Raw genomic sequence first — 18,599 nt, forward strand, 5'->3', positions numbered from 1 at the left:
GTCACATCAGGAGGGCACCAGATGTGTGAGTGTGGGGGGCACGGCTGGACTGTGACAGACAGACAGCCCTTACCACAGTTCCCCGAGCCCAGCTCTTTGCCTGCAACCCCACACTGGCTTTCCTGCAGAGCTACAGGGCACGACTGAGTGTCAGGAGGCCCTAGCTGGCCTCTTTCAGTCTACCCCAGTAACCAACTCCAGACACAGACAAAGGATTATTTTCAAGGCTTTATTCCTTTTACAACTTAATAACTCTATCACCAGCGACTAAGCTATGAACAGCGGAGTAACCTATGCCCCGGGTTGGAAACAGTTGGTCCCTGTTTGAATGAGAGTCACTTGTAGACCCTGAACTTATGGGCTAGGGAGAGTCCCTCCACTTTTCCCTTGGGTCCTCTGGACGCAACTGTTGCTTGCGCGCCAAACGGGCACTACGCCTCTTTTCCGCGCCCTCCATACCTCGTCGCTGTTTGCGGCAGGAGGAATCTCTGCCAGCTGCAGGGCCTGGGAGGGATGAACGCGCTCCTCTCCCACAGACGGCTGTTCCTCCTCAGAATCAGAACTGCTCTGAGGTTCTATGGGCTCAGTGTCCACCCTGACACTGAGGCTGACTTACTGTTTCCCACCTTTCTCGTGGAATACTCCAGGCAGCAGTTAGAAGGAGAATGTGCAACGTGCCAGATCAGTTGACCCTCCTTTAAAAGGGGAACAGACAAATGGATGGAGGCTGGAACCAGCAGTGGATGCTGTTAGCAGGGCTGCATGGAGCCGTCGGGTTCAGGGGCTGGCAGCCTGTCCCTGAGCACCAGCGCCGGGGGACAACTGCAGGGGGAGGGGCCTACTGCACTCTTGCCCCGCTGGTGGGCTTCCCGGCACACCTGGTGGGCCGCTGGGAGAAACCAGGTGTGGGACCAGGTGGGCCTCTGGTCTGATCCATCGGGGCTCTTCTGATGTTTCAGCCACATCACAAATAAACCCTGTTCACCTCCAACTAGCTCAGTAATCCATTGTGACATGTATCCCAAAAGAGAAGAGAAGATATTCTCAGGTGCCTGAAGAAAACGTTTTATTCACATTTCAAAACACTCCTAAAAACTGTAGACATGGATAAAAAGTTCCAACAAATAACAATCTTAACTGTGTCCATAATTTTCACTTGTGGCTCATCACACTGCTACAGAGACATAGAAGGTGAGTCTAGACATAAGGAGAGAAGAGCAGCTTCAGTCAAGCAGCAGAGCTCCCCCCGGAAGGCAATGCTGGGCTTGGCCAGGAACCTGAGAGGACCTCCAAGGCTGGACCACCTCTGTGGTCAGCAGGCCCTGCTGGCTGCTGCTGGGGCTCGCAGTGCTGGGGCGGAAGGTCCCTCCCCCACCCCTGCTTAGCCGGCACCTCCACCTGGGGAAAAGGCGGGGGGAGGCCTGACCAAGAGGCTGCAGTTCTGCTCAGAATGGCACTGCAAGGAAACCCCACCCCCCTCCGGAAGACACTCCTACACGGCAGAGGGTGGGGAACTGGTATGCTCCCCCCTGCCTCCCCCCGAGTGCTGAGGTGCAGCCTGGGCCACCCCACCCCCACCCTCAAAATCCAAAGAAGAGCCTCTGGAAAGGCAGAGGGGGGCGCGATTCAAGGCCAAAAAGGAGCAAAGGCACAAGCAGAGACTTACTGCCATCTTCTCCACGCTTCCAAGCGCGCCCGCACTCAGGCACATCAGGTGCCTCTCGGAGAGCTCGCTAGCTCTCAAACGGATGCACTGTGCAGAGGAGAGCAGAGGGCATCATGCCACAGGCAGCACTGCTTGGCTCAGTGCAGACGGGACCGATAAAGGATCACGTCTTCCAGGGCGGGAGGCAGAGAGCATAAGGCAGCCAGTGTGAAGAAACAAAAGGGACCTTGCCGTTCTCCAATGGAACTTAGGCACCAAGCTCAACAGCCCCAGTGAATTACTGCCACATTTCTTTCTCTTCTGAAGCACTGTCTGACCGTTAGCTCTTTGCCCTCTCCAGAGCGTTTCTCTGCCCCTGACCCAGATGGCCACAGACCTCTGCCTTACCTCCCCTGCGCCCACAGGAAGCGTGAACAATATCTCATTGCCGCTTGCAAGAGGGCTGCCATTTGCAGTGATGCTGAACACGCGCTCATGCGCAGCAGGGGCCCGCAGACCTGGGGTCTGGAAAATGCTGAAGGAAAGAAGACAGACATCCCCAAATGGCGGCTGAACAGCCTTTCCCAAGGAGAACCGAAGCCTGAAACACATCTGATGAGACAAGGGAAAGCCCTAGAGCCAAGCCAGCAGTAACAGGGAAGGACATGCTCTGGAGGCGGGCGGGCAGGCAGGCGGGCGGGCGGGCGGGGGGGGGGGGGGCTGGCACACGAGCCCTCAGAGCAAGAGCAGAAGGGGGACAGGCAGACCCTGTCTGAACAGTGGCTGCAGCAGCTCTGGTCTCCGAGGGCCAAGCAGGGGTTAGGGCCCTTCGCCCACCCAGTGCAAACGTGGCAGACAGAGAGACGGGGTGGCTCACCTGACATCAACCTTTGGAGTCACTGCAGGGGGGGGGGTGCCCCCAAAGGTGGGGCCGTGGGCTGCCTGGCTGACCACAGTGACAACATTCGCTTTCCTTGTCCTGTTAAAAAGCGAGTGGAAAACGTCTCCAGGGCCAGCTGACCTCACTGCAGCAGTTGACTGTCACAAGCCCCTCAACTCAATGCCCCAAGGGATCCAAGCCAGCCAGACCACAGAAGGGAGGCCCCCACCCGGCTCTGCACTCCCCACCCCAGAGGCAGGAAACCTGCTGCCCTTCAGACGTTCCTGACTATAACCCCCATTAGCTCCAACCGGTATGGCCCATGGCCAGGGAACATGGGCGCTGAGGTCCAAAGCCCCTGGAGGACGCCAGGGCGCCTGCCTCTTCCCTACCCCTTTACCTTTCACAGAGAGAAGTAGACATGGCCGAGGGAGGCCTGCCCCCCTGAGATGTTTGGGCCTTGTTGGCTGATGTCTTTGCCTGGAACACGGAAACAGAGCATCATGTGGCCCTTCTGTGGCTTGTGGACAGGATTGGTGCAGTACTCTGCTTGGGCAGCAGGAAAGAGCCTGCAGCAGAGTCCTAGTCTGCCACAGCCAGAGACCCAGCGGCCAGCCCATCTCCACTGCAAGGCGCACGTGGTGCTGGACTGCAGCCGTTTCAGAGGGGAAGCCGGCAGAAGCATTTCTGTGTGCATCTAACTGGCCCCGAGACACTTCCACACCTCCTGTTGTGCAGGGACTGCACATGAAGTAATCCTCTCCCCCCCTGGGGGGGGGGATTCTATGCTCAAAGGACTACCCAAGGGCAGACTCCAGGCTCGTGCCTCCCCTGGGGCGTTTCGCACTCATGGCAGGCCCACAGGCCAGGTGGAAAGTGGAGCGGCCTCACTCAGCACAGCCGGTGCCGATGCCAAGTACGCAAAGGCTTCCGGGTGCGGGCAGCTCCTGAAGCCGGGCCCTTGGCCTGCAAGAAGAAAAGCTGCATCAGCTGAGCAGAACCACGGGCAAACCCACGGAGCCCCACCTTCCAGTGCAGAGTCCCAGGAATGGGCTCTGGGGCTCTGGCAGCCTCATTCTCCTGCCTGGTCCTCTTGCCTGCAGGCAGCATAGGCACCCCCGGCTCCTCGTCAATGGCTTCAACGGTCCGCTTGTCTTTCCTGGCTGAGAGTCAGTCAAAAACACACACAGGATCACCAACTGTTCATGAGGGACTTGCCGAAAGAGAGAACGCACTCTAAGCTATGGCATGCAGGCCTCCCACTGACCTTGCCTGACAGTTTCGAGAGGGGTGTAAATGGCCTCAGATGCCAGCTTGGTGATTTCCCGCATGTCCGCATCCATCTGAAACCAAAGCAAAGACAAGACTGTGCTCTTGGCTGAAGAAAGGCAGTTTCACTGGGACAACCAGGGAGGAGGCCTGGCAGGCTCTCCCAGGATCTGCCACCCAAACCAAGAACAGCACCAGAGCTCCATGGGGCAGATTTACATGGGGTGAATAGATGCTACCTACCAAGGCTGTGTTCTCCATCAACTTTTCACTTCCTTCTAGAGTTAAAGAGAAGGAAGGTGCCTTGATTAGAACAGAACCAAACCGTGCCAAGGGAGACAGAAGAGCCTCATCCTTCTGCTAGCAAGGGTCAGAGGAACATACCAATGTAACTGAGCCACTTCATCTCCCTCAGGGCCACAGGAAGGCGGAGGAGCTCTATGTCATACATTTCGCTCACTTCCTTCTGGAGCCTCTTGCCAGCCACCCTCAACTGATCCAGGCGTTCTTTGACTAAAAAAGGATGGAGAGAAGGGCATGACTAAACCTGGAGGTACAGATCCCTCCCACTTGAGAGTTCGGGCAAGCTTCGAATCCTGGAGAGTCTCTCTCTTGGATTCCACTTAGAGAGTCTGCCAATCTCTCGTGACCTCCACAAGCGATGCTCAGGGTTGCACCGCCATTAACTCCTGCAGGACAAGGGTCAACGGTGCTCCACTTGCAAAGGTTAAGATCTATTTAAGCATTTAGATATGTATCTGGCAGAGACTCAGTGACAGAACACCTGCGTTGCATGCAAAAGCTCCCAGACTCAGTCCAGGTAGTCTGGCTGGGAAAGATTCCGCCTGAAACGCTGGAGAGCTGCTGCCAGTCAGTAGACGATCCTGAGCCGGATGGACTTTGCACAAGGCTCAAAGTGTTATACAGCAAGCAGAATAAGATATGCATGTCACTGTGCTGTGTTCCCTGCGGCTCAATATTCCCAGGGGGTCAGCTCAGAGAACTATTCGCCTCACCCAAACAAAACAAAAGCTTGTTAGGAAAGAAACTTCTGGGCCAGACGATGAAAGGCCAAGTGACCCTCCTTAGGTAGAGAACACAAAAGCCAAGCACAGCCAAGGCGGCCTGATCCTGGAGCCCAGGCAGTCAACCTCTGCCACTGAAAGGTCGGGGGCAAGAGCCGCCCCATCCGCTCCTGTGTCCCAGGTCAGGCTCCCCATCATCAGGAGTTTCATAGAATCACAGAATCAGTCTGTTTCCTGCCTCCCAGCTGAGCAAAGCAGAGCAGAGCAAGCTGCTCTAGCTGGTCTAGGGACTACAGAAGCAGAATTCTGCTCCAGAATTTTCCCAGGGATTGATATCAGACTGACTGGTCTGTAGTTCCCAGGTTCCTCCTTTTTACCCTTTTTGAAGATAGGGACATTAGCCCTCCTCCGGTCATCTGGCCCCGTTCATGGATCACTGCCTTGCTGTGGCGAAGGGGCTTGCGTAACTCAGTGAAGCCATAAGCTATGCCGTGCAGGGCCACCCAAGACGGACAGGTCATGGCGGAGAGTTCTGACAAAATGTGGTCCACTGGAGAAGGAAATGGCAACCCACTCCAGTATTCCTGCCAAGAAAACCCCATGGAACGTATCACAAGGCTACAAGAGATGACGCCGGAAGATGAGCCCCTCAGGTCGGACGGTGTCCAATATACTACTGGGGAAGAGCAGAGGGAATTCCCAAGTAGCGCCAGAAAGAGTGAAGCGGCTGGGCCAAAGCCGAAAGGACACTCAGCTGTGGATGTGTCTGGTGGTGAAAAGAAAGTCCGACGCTGTAAAGAACAATATTGTTTAGGAACCAGGAATGTCAGATCAATGAATCAAGGTAAGCTGGAGGTGGTCAAACAGGAGATGGCAAGATTGAACATTGACATCTTGGGAATCAGCGAAATAAAATGGACAGGCATGGGCGAATTTAATTCAGGTGACCATTGTATCTACTACTGTGGGCAAGAATCCCTTAGAAGACATGGAGTAGCACTCATAGTCAACAGAAGGGTGGGAAAAGCAGTACTGGAGTATAATCTCAAAAACAATAGAATGATCTCAGTACGAATCCAAGGCAACATCACAGTAATTCAAGTGCGCCAACCACTGAGGCCGAAGAAGCTGAGGTTGATCAGTTCTATGAAGACCTACAACACCTTCTAGAACTAACACCAAAAAAAGATCATAGAATAGTAGGGTTGGAAGGGGCCTACAAGGCCATCGAGTCCAACCCCATGCTCAATGCAGGAATCCAAGTCAGAGCATCCCTGACAGATGGCTGTCCAGCCTCATCTTGAATACCTCCAGTGTGGGAGAGCCCACCACCTCCCTAGGTAATTGGTTCCATTGTCGTATTGCTCTAACAGTCAGGAAGTTTTTCCTGATGTTCAGCCGGAATCTGGCTTCCTGTCACTTGAGCCCATTATTCCGTGTCCTGCACTCTGGGATCATCAAGAAGAGATCCTGGCCTTCTTCTCTGTGACAACCTTTCAAGTACTTGAAGAGTGCAATCATATCTCCCCTCAGTCTTCTCTTCTCAAGGCTAAACATGCCCAGTTCTTTCAGTCTCTCCTCATAGGGCTTTGTTTCCAGTGCCCTAATCGTCTGTGTTGCCCTCCTCTGAACCTTCTCCAGCTTGTCTGCATCCTTCTTAAAGTGTGGTGCCCAGAACTGGACACAGTTCTCCAGATGAGGCCTAACCAGTGCTGAATAGAGGGGAACTAGTACTTCCCTGGATTTGGAAGCTATGCTTCGATGAATGCAGCCCAAAATAGCATTGGCCTTTTTTGCAGCCACATCACATTGTTGGCTCATATTCAGCTTGTGATCGACAACAATTCCAAGATCTTTCTCGCTTGTAGTGTTGTTGAGTCACATATCCCCCATCTTGTAACTGTGCATTTGGTTTCTTTGTCCTAGGTGCAGAACTTGGCATTTCTCCCTATGAAATGTCATTCTGTTGTTTTCTGCCCAGCGCTCCAGTCTATCCAGATCACTTTGAATTTTGTTTCTGTCTTCCAAAGTATTAGCTATCCCGCCCAATTTTGTGTCATCTGCAAATCTGATCAGCATGCCCTGCAGCTCCTCCTCCAAGCCATTAATAAAAATGTTGAAGAGCACTTGGCCCAGGACTGAGCCCTAAAGATGTCGTCTTCATCATAGGGGATTGGAATGCTAAAGTAGGAAGTCAAGAAATCACCGGGATAACAGGCAAGCATGGCCTTGGTTTACAAAATGAAGCAGGACAAAGGCTAATAGAGTTTTGCCAAGAGAACACGCTGATCATAGCAAACACTCTTTTCCAACAGCACAAGAGGCGACTCTACACATGGACATCACCAGATGGTCAATATCAAAATCAGACTGATTATGTCCTTTGCAGCCAAAGATGGAGAAGCTCTATACAGTCAGTCAAAACAAGATCTGGAGCTGACTGTGGCTCAGACCATGAACTTCTTGTTGCAAAATTTCGGCTTAAATTGAAGAACGTAGGGAAAATCACTAAACCGTTCAGGTATGACCTAAATCATATCCCTTATGAATATACAGTGGAGGAGACGAATAGATTTAAGGGATTAGACCTGATAGACAGAGTGCTTGAGGAACTATGGACGGAGGTCTGTAACATTGTTCAGGAGGCAGCAACTAAATCCATCCCAAAGAAAAAGAAGTGCAAGAAAGCAAAGTGGCTGTCTGATGAGGCTTTACAAGTAGCGGGAAGCGAAAAGCAAGGGAGAAAGGGGAAGATATATCCAACTGAATGCAGAGTTCCAGAGAATAGCAAAGAGAGACAAGAAGGCCTTCTTAATTGAACAATGCAAAGAAATTGAGGAAAACGATAGAATGGGAAAGACTAGAGATCTCTTCAAGAAAATCGGAGATATCAAGGGAACGTTCTGTGCAAAGACGGGCATGAAAAGGACAAAGAAGGCAGGGACCTAACAGAAGCAGATGAGATTAAGAAGAGGTGGAAAGAATACACACAAGAACTATACAGGAAAGATCTTAATGTCCCTGACACCCATGAGAGTGCGGTCACTGAACTTGAGCCAGACATCCTAGAGAGTGAAGTCAAGTGGGCCATAGGAAGCATTACTAACAACAAAGCTAGTGGAGATGACAGTATTCCAGCTGAGCTATTTAAGATCCTAAAAGATGATGCTGTTAAAGCGCTGCACTCAATATGCCAACAAATTTGGAACACTCAACAGTGGCCACAACACTGAAAAGGTCAGTTTACATTCAAATTCCAAAGAAGGACAATGCCAAAGAGTGTTCAAACTACGGTACAATTGCACTCATTTCACATGCCAGCAAGGTTATGCTCAAAATCCTACAAGCTAGGCTTCAGCAGTATGTGAACCGAGAACTACCGGAAGTACAAGCTGGGTTTAGAAGAGGCAGAGGAACTAGAGATCAAATCGCCAACATTTGCTGGATCATGGAGAAAACAAGAGAATTCCAGAAAAACGTCTATTTCTGCTTCATTGACTACACTAAAGCCTTTGATTGTGTGGATCACAACAAACTCTGGCAAATCCTTAAAGAGATGGGAGTACCAGACCACCTTACCTGTCTCCTGAGAAACCTGTACGAGGGTCAAGAAGCAACGGTAAGAAACGGACATGGAACTGATTGGTTCAAAATTGGGAAAGGAGTACAACAAGGCTGCATATTGTCGCCCTGCTTATTTAATTTATATGCAGAGTACATCATGAGAAACACCAGGTTGGATGAATCACAGGTCGGAATTAAGACTGCCAGGAGAATTATCAACAACCTCAGATACTCAGATGATACCACCCTAATGGCAGAAAGCGAAGAGGATCTACAGAGCCTCTTGTTGAGGGTGAAAGCGGAGAGTGCAAAAGCTGGTTTGAAACTCAGCATTAAAAAAACTAAAATCATGGCATCTGGCACCATCACTTCCTGGCATATAGAAGGGGAAGAAATGGAAGCGGTGACAGATTTTATTTTCTTGGGCTCCAAGATCACCGCAGACGGTGACTGTAGCCATGAAATTAAAAGATGCTTGCTCCTTGGGAGGAAAGCTATGGCGAACCTAGACAGCATAGTAAGAAGCAGAGACATCACCTTGCCGACAAAGGTTCGTATAATCAAAGGTATGGTTTTCCCAGTAGTAACGTATGGCTGTGAGAGCTGGACTATAAGGAAGGCTGAGCGCCGAAGAATCGATTCTTTTGAACTGTGGTGCTGGAGAAGACTCTTACGAGTCCCTTGGACTGCAAGTAGATCAAATCAGTCAATCCTAAAGGAAATCAACCCTGACAGCTCATTGGAAGGACAGATACTGAAGCTGAAGCTCAAATATTTTGGCCACCTAATGCGAAGAGAAAACTCACTGGAAAAGACCCTGATGCTGGGAAAGATTGAAGGCAAAAGAAGAAGGGGACGGCAGAGGATGAGATGGCTAGATAGCATCACCGATGCAATGAATATGGACTTGAGCACGCTCCGGGAGAGCGCAGGACAGGAAGGGCTGGCGTGCTATGGTCCATGGGGTCACGAAGAGTCGGACACAACTGAACAACAACAACAACAACAAGTCATCTGGCACTTCACCCATCCTCCATGATTTCTCAAAGAGAATAGGCAGCGGTTCTGAGAGTTCTTCTGCCAGTTCCTTTATTACTCTAGGATGCAGTTCATCTGGCCTGGAGATTTGAACTCATTCAAAGTCATTAGGTGTTCCTTGACTATATGCCTATTGATCTCAAGCTGCAATCCTGCCCCTTCAGCCTTTACTTCGTCTTTGCCAGTGGGGTCATAGACCCTCTTTTGGGAGAAGACTGAGCCAAAGTAGGAATTGAGCTCCTCTGCCTTTTCTTTGTCATCTGTTATCATTTTTCCATCCTTATTTAATAGCTGAACAACCATTTTTTTCCTCTGTCTTTTACCATGCACATAGCTGAAGAAAGCCTTTTTGTTGCTTTTAGCATCCCTCGCTAACCTCAGCTCGTTCTCAGCTTTAGCCTTCCTGACACCATCCCTGCAATTCTGTGCTACCTGCCTGTACTCTTCCTTTGTTGCTTGGCCTTCTCTCCGCTTCCTATATGTGTCCTTTTTAGTTTTCAGGTCATCTCTAAGCTTTTTGTGAAGCCACATTGGATTTTCCTTTTTTAAAAGCTCCCACCGATCTTGGACCCCTTTTCTCGCTAGAGTCGCTTACCATGGGACCTCATCATTGTTCTGAGTTTATTAAAATCAGCTTTCCTAAAATCCCAGGTACATGTTTGACTACACTCAGCTTTTGCTTCCCTTAGAACCAAGAACTCAAGTACAACATGGTCGCTTTCCCCCAGAGTTCCTGTAACTGCTACTTTATCCACTAAGTCATCTCTGTTGGTTAGGATCAAGTCAAGGATAGCCGATCCTCTAGTTCCTTCCTCCACTTTCTGTAGGAGGAAGTTATCCGCCACACAAGTCAGGAATTTCCTGGAGGGGGCCACGTTTTGCAGAATTCCTCTCCCAACAAATATTGGGGAAATTGACATCCCCCATTACTAGTACATCATGGTTCCTTGAAACATTGGCTATTTGCTTTTCAAAAGTTTCATCCTCGTCTTCTCCTTGATTGGGTGGCTGGAAGTAGGCTCCGACCACCATGTTCCTTTTATTCCTTGCTCCATTTATTTTGATCCAGATGCTCTCGATGGGGCTAAGAGGAGACCACTTGCATTCCATTGTTTGCATAGAATGCAGGGAGCCTTCAGGAGGGCTTTAAACTGAATCCTACAGGGAAGGGAGACGTAAAGTTGGGGGTAACAATGGACGAAGGCTCATGCACCGCAATGGAGAGAACAGCTCTAACAGTGCCCCAAAATAGTCTTCACAAACATGTAGGAAGAAAGCCAGACCATGAAGCACATGGTCTTCGACGTCTATATACTAATGCCCAGAGTATGGGAAACAAACTTCAACTCTTAATACAGGAGGGAAATTATGACTTGATAGATATAACTGAGACTTGGTGGGATGACTCTCATGACTGGAATACAGCAGTTGAAGGATATAACTTGTTGAAAAAGAGCAGGAGGAACAGAAAGGGAGGTGGGGTTGCACTATATGTGAAAAATACTTATATCTGCACAGAAATACAGGAGGATGAGCTTGGTAGCCCCATCGAGAGCATCTGGGTTAAAATAAATGCAGCAAAGAATAAAAGGAACATGGTGGTCCGAGTCTACTACTGGCCACCCAATCAAGGATATGATAGCACTCTTCAAGTTCTTGAAAGGCTGTCACAGAGAGGAAGGCCAGGATCTCTTCTCGATCATCCCAGAGTGCAGGACACAGAATAATGGGCTCAAGTGACAGGAAGTCAGATCAGGAGAAACTTCCTGACTGTTAGAGCAATACGACAGTAGAAAGCATTAGCCCGGGAGGTGTAGGCCCCTTCCAACCCTACCATTCTATGATTCTATGAAGGGGCCTGTAAGACCATCGAGTTTCTGGGTTGCCTGAACAACTGACACGTCATCCAGACTGATGGGATGCCAGATGCTCAACAGCTTTTATCTTCTGATAGTTAAAAGCCATCCTTAGAGCTCAGGATTTGACTTCATTTGTTTCTAGGTTGAAAAATGAATAGTTCTCCCCTTCCTAACAGCCCAACAGGTGTCTGTTAACTAAGAGAGGCTGTTACCTTCCAGGTCAAAATCCTTCACAAATGCATCCACTCTTTTGCTCTTGAAGGAATTCTTCGTGGCGAGTCTGGCGCGTTTCTTCCTTTTTGAAGCCATGGCAAATAGCTAAATCCTGGGGGAAAGTGGAGGGAAAGATCCACTCTATATAAGACGGGCCATCAGCACGCAATCTCAGATTGCCGACGCACCTCCTCAGAGCGGAGGGACCGAGACGCAGCCCCTGTGTCCTGGGTGACCCGACGAGGGCGGGGCAGAGCTGGGCGAGGGGAGGGAGAGAGGGAAGCCTTCGCCTGTGTCCAGCAGGCGCTGACGGGCTTCTGGGCGGAGGGCTCCAGGTGCTACCACGGAGGAGGCTTCCTGCAGGAGTCTCGGTTTTTCCCTCCACGGACGTTCCACAGCACAGAACGAGACGGAAGCGGCGGCGGGAAAACGCGGGACGCCCGCACATGGAGGACGACGCAATCTGGGCACCCGCTGACCTTCCGCGAAGGAAGCGGGGCAACAGCGGCACCGTCAAAGCCTCGTCTGGAAGCCCCCTGGGCGGCAGCCGCCACCTGACGAAAAGCCCCTGGCCGCTTCGGGGGGGGGGGGGGGCTGGGCCTCTGGCAGCACAGACTCCCGCAGCGCCCTTGGGGCCGACACGCTCACCGAGGCGGCCGCTTGTGTGGGCCAGGCTGCATGTGGAGCAGGAGCGAACCCCAGCAGCCCACCTGGGCGGCGGCATCACGCGCCCACCAGGTGCTGGGGCCTGCAGTGCCTGCCAGCCCGGCCAACGGCACGGGGCGGCAGGCCCAAGCGCCTGGAGCGCTGCGGGGTGCCCCCCGGGGGAAACGGCCGTGGGACGCCCCAGAGGCCTTCAGGGCCCGGGAGGGGGTGAGGGCGGAAACCGGGGGGCGCCTACTCCTCGCCCCCGGCCGGGTCCCCGGTGGCGAGGGCACCACGCGAGCGCGGCGCCCAGCAGCGCCCCTGTCGTACCGGCACCGAGTGCTCCCCTTCGAGATGCTGGGGCGCGTCTGCCCGCCCCCTCTCCCTTCTAAAGCGCGGGGCCAGCCACCCGGGGACCTGCGCGCACCCGTCACAGGCTGCGACCCGCGGAGACGGAAACGGGGAAGAGGCCGTCCACGCAGCGCTCAGCGCGCACTTCCCGCACGCTCGGTGCAGCTTGAAGCAGAATCCCTTCTTGCCTCATGCCCCGAGCTTGGCTTGCCACGCCCCCATCTTCGGCTGCTCCTTCCCCTCCCGAATCACTCAATGTAACTTCAGCCGGGGCTGCAACGCCGGGCTGATGGGGGGGGGGGCACTAATGCAAATGAACCCGAGCACACGCCGGGAGAGAGCGCAGGACAGGAAGGCCTGGGGTCCCGAAGAGTCGGACACGACTGAACGACGGGAGAACAACAAATGCAAAGTTCCCCATCTTCAGCTGGGCATTGGAGGTGTGGCTGAGGTTTCACTGTATGAGTCAGGAGGGGAAGTGGCAGGTGAAATGGGGAGGCTGCTGCCGAACTAGAGCACCTAGGAGCAGATTCTTTTGCAGCAATGATTCTTGGTGAGATAGAAGAGCAGGACTGCCTCTGCTCCTGTAGACTAACACTAGTGAGCAACTGGAAAGCCCGTGTAGTAGGATGATCATAGAATCACAGAATAGTAGGGTTGGAAGGGGCCCTATTACACACAACGTTATTACACACAACGTCATAGAATCATAGAATAGTAGGGTTGGAAGGGGGCTACAAGGCCATCGAGTCCAACCCCCTGTTCAGTGCGGGAATCCACAAGTCAGAGCATCCCTGACAGATGGCTGTCCAGCCTCGTCTTGAATGCCTCCAGCGTGGGAGAGCCCACCACCTCCTTAGGGAATTGGTTCCATTGTCGTATTGCTGTAACAGTCAGGAAGTTTTTCCTGATGTTCAGCCAGAATCTGGCTTCCTGAAATTTGAGCCCATTATTCCGTGTCCTGCACTCTGGGATGATTGAGAAGAGATCCTGGCCTTCCTCTCTGTGGCAACCTTTCAAGTACTTGAAGAGCGCTATCCTATCTCCCCTCAGTCTTCCCTTCTCAAGGCTAAACATGCCCAGTTCTTTCAGTCTCTCCTCATAGGGCTTTGTTTCCAGTCCCCTGATCATCTTTGTTGCCCTGCTCTGAACCCTCTCCAGTTTGTCTGCATCCTTCTTAAAGTGTGGCGCCCAGAACTGGACACAGTACTCCAGATGAGGCCTAACCAGTGCTGAATAGAGGGGAACTAGCACTGCCTGGGATTTGGAAGCGATGCTTCTATGAATGCGGCCCAAAAGAGCATTTGCCTTTTTTGCAGCCACATCACATGGTTGGCTCATATTCAGCTTGTGATCGACAACAATTCCAAGATCCTTCTCGCTTGCAGTGTTGTTGAGCCACGTATCCCCTATCTTGTAACTGTGCATTTGGTTTCTTTGTCCTAGGTGCAGAACTGGGCATTTGTCCCTATGAAATGTCATTCTCTTGTTTTCTGCCCAGCGCTCCAGTCTATCCAGATCACTTTGAATTTTATTTCTGTCTTCCAAAGTATTAGCTATCCCGCCCAATTCTGTGTCATCTGCAAATTTGATCAGCATTCCCTGCAGCTCCTCCTCCAAGTCATTAATAACAATGTTGAAGAGCACTGGGCCCAGGACTGAGCCCTGCGGTACCCCACTCGTTACCTCTCCCCAGTTTGAGAAGGTCCCATTGAGAAGCACCCTTTGAGTCCGATTCTGTAGCCAACTGTAGATCCACCAGATCGTTGTTTCATCTAGCCCACTTCGAGCTAGTTTGCTCATCAGGAGATCATGGGGCACTTTGTCGAAAGCTTTGCTGAAGTCGAGGTATATGATGCCTACAGCATTCCCACAGTCCACAAGGGAGGTGACTTGATCAAAAAATGAGATCAGATTTGTCTGGCAGGACTTGTTTTTGACAAATCCATGTTGGCTTCGAGTAATCACGGCATTGTTGTCAAGGTGCTTCCAGATGGATTGCTTTATCATCTGCTCAAGAATTTTCCCAGGGATTGATCGTGTGGGTGGTGCTGTCTTCATCTGAGCAAGGCTGCTTACACCCCCAAACTATGTATAGTGACGTGCACTGCTCCTTCCTTTGATACTTTGTTACAGGGCTGCTCATGTGGCAATCCTGTGTAAGATTACTTGAGAGTAAATACCGTTATCATATTTCAAAGTAACACTGAAAGGCTTGTTGTATACATTCTTACCTAGGGTTAATTCCCACTAAATTTGCAACAGTTTGATTTATAGTAATCAGATGTGTGGGATGCGATGTTTGGCTCCATGCATTGAAAAGCTTCAACTTCTGAAGGGGTGTGCGTGACTAGCCAGTTGTTTAGTCTGATCCCTTTATACATGTAAGTGGCGATATGATTTGCATTCCTGAAATATTTTTCAGACTTCAGCATCAAGATGCAAACTACAATCTTGTGTAAGTTTGTTTTAAAGGCTATGTGTAAGTATTCAAGTGGCTTACTCATTCAGGCATGCCTGCAAACGGTAAGCTGTTTTTACACCTTCTGTGCTTACTGTCCTCATGGCCTCCATCTCCTCACACCTGTATCTTCACTATTTCCACCAAACCTCTAGTATGATCTGAAAAGGGGTGCAATTAAAGTTGTGATTCTAAAATACAGCAGCTAATAGGGGGTCAGCTACTTTAACTACACAGTACACACGTAGTCCATACTCTGTAAGGTGCCCAGATGCTTTTGTACCTTTAAGAATGAATTTCTGCAAGTATATGTTGCTGAAAGATAAGTTATATCTGCTGATCCTCTTCCCTATTAAAGGGGGAAAACCACAGAAAGAGAGCTTCTTTCTTGTCCCCTTGCTCTTAATATAAACCTGTTAAAACCACCACCAGTTCAAGACCAATGGACTATACTGGTCAAACATCACGGCGTGGGCTTTGTGCTAGTCCTCCTCTGTGTTCTCATCGTGTTTGTTAATGACAACGTGGAGCAAAGGGACTGCAATTTCACAGTGCAGTCACAGAGACAAGCCTCGAAAAGAGGGTGCAGAGTGAGTGGCCACCTGATGGCAGCAGAGGGATGCGCTGGGCAGGGAAGACCCTCTGCTGAACCCCCGCGAGTGGCTGTGCCCCAAAAAGAGCGCGTCACACTCAGACTGCCAGTGCGAACTGCCCAGCCAAGATGGAGGGCTGCCCAGCTGAACGTCCAAGGCAGGGGAATGGAGGACCTGAGCACAGAGGAACGTGTCCTAAACATGTGCAGGGGGGCTTTTCCAGAACAAACTGAGGGGACGAAAAGGGAGAACTTCGATGATTTCCGGAGACATGGAAGCGTGCAAATACCGCACAAATGAATAGCGACACAGTATCAGAATAAAACCACACAGACCGTTTCCCCTCCCTCCACCTTGCAAGAGCCCTCCGGACACAAGGACGGGCCTGCTGGGCATTGGTGGGCAGCAGCCGCCAGCCCAGGCCACCTCCTGCAGTGGGGTGCAGGGCAGTCCTGACGCTTGCAGGGGCTTCCTGTGGGTCCCATTTAACAGAAGCCACCCCAGCGCAAGGCCTTGCAACAGCCACTTGGAAAAAGAGCAGTGGATTTTCAAGGGGGGGGGGGTATTTTTGCAGCATGTGGCCCTCTACCAAGACCTGGCAACAGCTGTTCAGAAAGAAAAGGAACAGAGCCATAGAAAGCCCCCTCCCTCCAAAGCACCATGTCTCCAACATCTGCCATCAGTGACAGTGTCAAATGTAGTTTCCCTGAGGTCAGCCCCCCCCCCCCCAGACTTGCTTATTAGTTCAGTCGCTTCGACTCTTCCTGACTTCATGGTCCAGCCCACGCCAGAGCTTCCTGTCGGCCGTCGCCACCCCCAGCGCCCCGTCACCTCCAGAATAGCCATCCACCTTGCCCTTGGTCGGCCCCCTTCCTCTGGCCTTCCACTTTCCCTAGCATCAGCATCTTCTCCAGGGTGCCCGGTCTTCTCATTATGTGGCCAAAGTACTGCAGTTTTGCCTTTAAGATCCTTCCTATAATGAGTAAATAAGGCAACACGGAGCTACCTCACAAGGTCGTTGTTAGGGCTACCGGGACGCTCCTCAGGCAGAGCAGGACTGGACTTGGCACGCACCCGGGGGGGGGGAGGTCCCTGCTCTCTCGTGCGGATGGTCCGCGGTCGGCTTCCCGCCCCAGCCCTCGCCAAGCACTGCCCGGGCGTGGCCCCTCCAAGCCCGCACGCCGCCACAGCCCGGCCCGCGCGAGCGCTCCGCCTCACCCTCGCTCCCTCGGGAGGGGGGCGCGAAGGCCGGCGGGGCCCCCGGTCCGCGCCGCGAGGCGCCCCGCGCGCCGGAGGCCTCGCTCTCCCGGGCCGCGGCCGCAGCAGCCGGGCCCGCCCGCTTCGGGCCGGGGCCCCTCGCCGGCCACGGCCGGCGCCGCGGGCGCCCCGGAACCCCGCGGACCGGCTGGAGCCTCGGCCAGCGCTCCGCTCCGCTCCGCTCCGCTCCGCCCCGCGCCCCGGCACGGCGGCCCGCCTCCCCCCCGCGCAGCCGCGCCTCGCGGCGCTCCCTCGCCTGCCCTGCCCCGCCCCGCGCGAAGCGCCCCTCGCCGCGCCCGCGGGGCGGCTGCACCCGCCTTCCTCCCGGAAGTGGCGTCACAGGGAGGCGACGCCCCGCCCCGCCCCCGGCCGCCCCAGCCGCGGGCGGAAGGGGAGGGTCTCTGGCGCGTCGGCGCTGCCCCGGCGGCAGCGGCGGCTGCTCCCCGGCACGCTCGCCTCCCAAGGCGCTGGGCCCGCGGGCTGCGCCGTGCAGCGAGAAGTAATGCGCGGGTAAGGGAGCGGGCGGGGATCCTTTCAGAAAGCGGCTTGAAAAGGCAGGGAAACTTCATTCATGCGCATCTCACGTAGTGCTTTGAAGCACACGCACGCACACCGCAACGCAACGCAACGCAGCCGAGAGCTGGGGAAGAAAACAGCCCAAAGCCAGCTACTTGTGTGCTCCTGGCCCGGGTTCCTCTCTTCTGCTGGCAACTGCACGCCGGGCTTGGGGCGGAGCGGGGGCGCTGCTGCCAGGAGCTGAGCCTGGGACGGGGGAGTGGGGTCTCTGCCACTGAGCTACTGGGGCCGCCTGCCTGGGGTTCCCCAATCCGCTGCGGACCCTCCCATGCCCCCCGTCCCCCATTTGCCTGAGCAGCCCCCTGCCAGCTTTCCCAAGGAAGGGAGTGGGGGGTAGAGAGTGGGGATGCTGGTGGGGCTCAAAGCTTGACAGAGCCGGTCTCCCCCCGCCCCTGAAGCACACACCAAAGCCAAGCAACGGACTCGCTGGCAGGAGGCCATGCAGCAAGGCGGCCGTGCTTCTTGCTTTGGCGGAGCTAGGGATGGGGGGGTGCTTCCTTCTTCCCTGTCCTCACTATACAGTAGACATGTTCTTCCATTGCTATCAGTAAAGGGGAAATGATGTCCTTCCAATTAAACACCTCCATATGCTGGACTTCGGCACCTCCAAATGCAAGGATTGCTCCCCCGGTATTTCTTCCCCAGTTCTGCTGTGGACAAAAGTCAAGCTACTGGAAGTCTTGCTCAGGTAAAACAATTACCAAGAAAACAATTGCCAGCTGTTAAGTGAGCATACCTCTGACGCCTTTTTCTCCTTAGGCCTTAGGTTGTGGTCATCCAGGCACACGTCCTGAACTGTTAGCAGCACAACCATCTCTTTCCACCTGTCTGTGTGATTTTGAGCGTTACCCAATTTCTCCCTTCTTTTTAAGACTTTCCTGGACCCTGCCTACTCTTGTTCTAGACTTTCCTAGGAACTCTTAGTTTGTGACTCAAGTTCAGTCTCAGGACCTTTTGAATGACAGAAGCCACCCTAGGCATTTACATCTGGTAAACCATTCTCTGCTCGGTGAAATGAGATCACTTAAGGAGGCTGATGTATTGTAGATAAACTTCAGAGCATAAACTGAGTGCAGACCAGAAGTTTACCAGCAATAAAGGCATTTCCCCCAATTAGGCATGCTTTGTGTGTCTTTTTATAGAAACAAAAATAGGTGTAAATGCTCATGTGAACGATAAATAGGGGAGAAAATCCAAGCATTCTGTAGTTGTTTCTATTTTGT

The 18,599-nt window shown here is 52.7% G+C and overlaps 1 protein-coding gene across 3 annotated transcripts; it reads right to left on the minus strand.

Moving 5' to 3' along the window:
* Positions 1–222: 222 nt before the first annotated feature.
* LOC146333884 (borealin-like) lies at positions 223–12,831 on the minus strand. Of its 3 annotated transcripts, none has more exons than XM_084825224.1 (11): positions 12,678–12,831; positions 11,493–11,605; positions 4,179–4,307; positions 4,038–4,072; positions 3,793–3,868; positions 3,552–3,688; positions 2,926–3,005; positions 2,523–2,624; positions 2,054–2,180; positions 1,667–1,753; positions 223–1,197 (listed from the first exon to the last, which is right to left on the minus strand). In XM_084825224.1, the coding sequence occupies exons 2-11, from the start codon at positions 11,587–11,589 to the stop codon at positions 1,153–1,155; spliced, it is 915 nt and encodes a 304-aa protein (XP_084681350.1). In that variant the 5' UTR covers positions 11,590–11,605; positions 12,678–12,831; the 3' UTR covers positions 223–1,152. The 3 variants fall into 3 exon arrangements, with proteins under 3 accessions (XP_084681350.1, XP_084681349.1, XP_084681348.1); XM_084825223.1 differs by having other exon boundaries at positions 12,566–12,680; XM_084825222.1 differs by having other exon boundaries at positions 12,469–12,680.
* Positions 12,832–18,599: the final 5,768 nt, after the last annotated feature.

This window comes from Heloderma suspectum, chromosome W, assembly GCF_057233095.1.
Source record: "Heloderma suspectum isolate Gila_16-S chromosome W, 16-S_ref, whole genome shotgun sequence".
NCBI lineage: Eukaryota > Metazoa > Chordata > Lepidosauria > Squamata > Helodermatidae > Heloderma > Heloderma suspectum.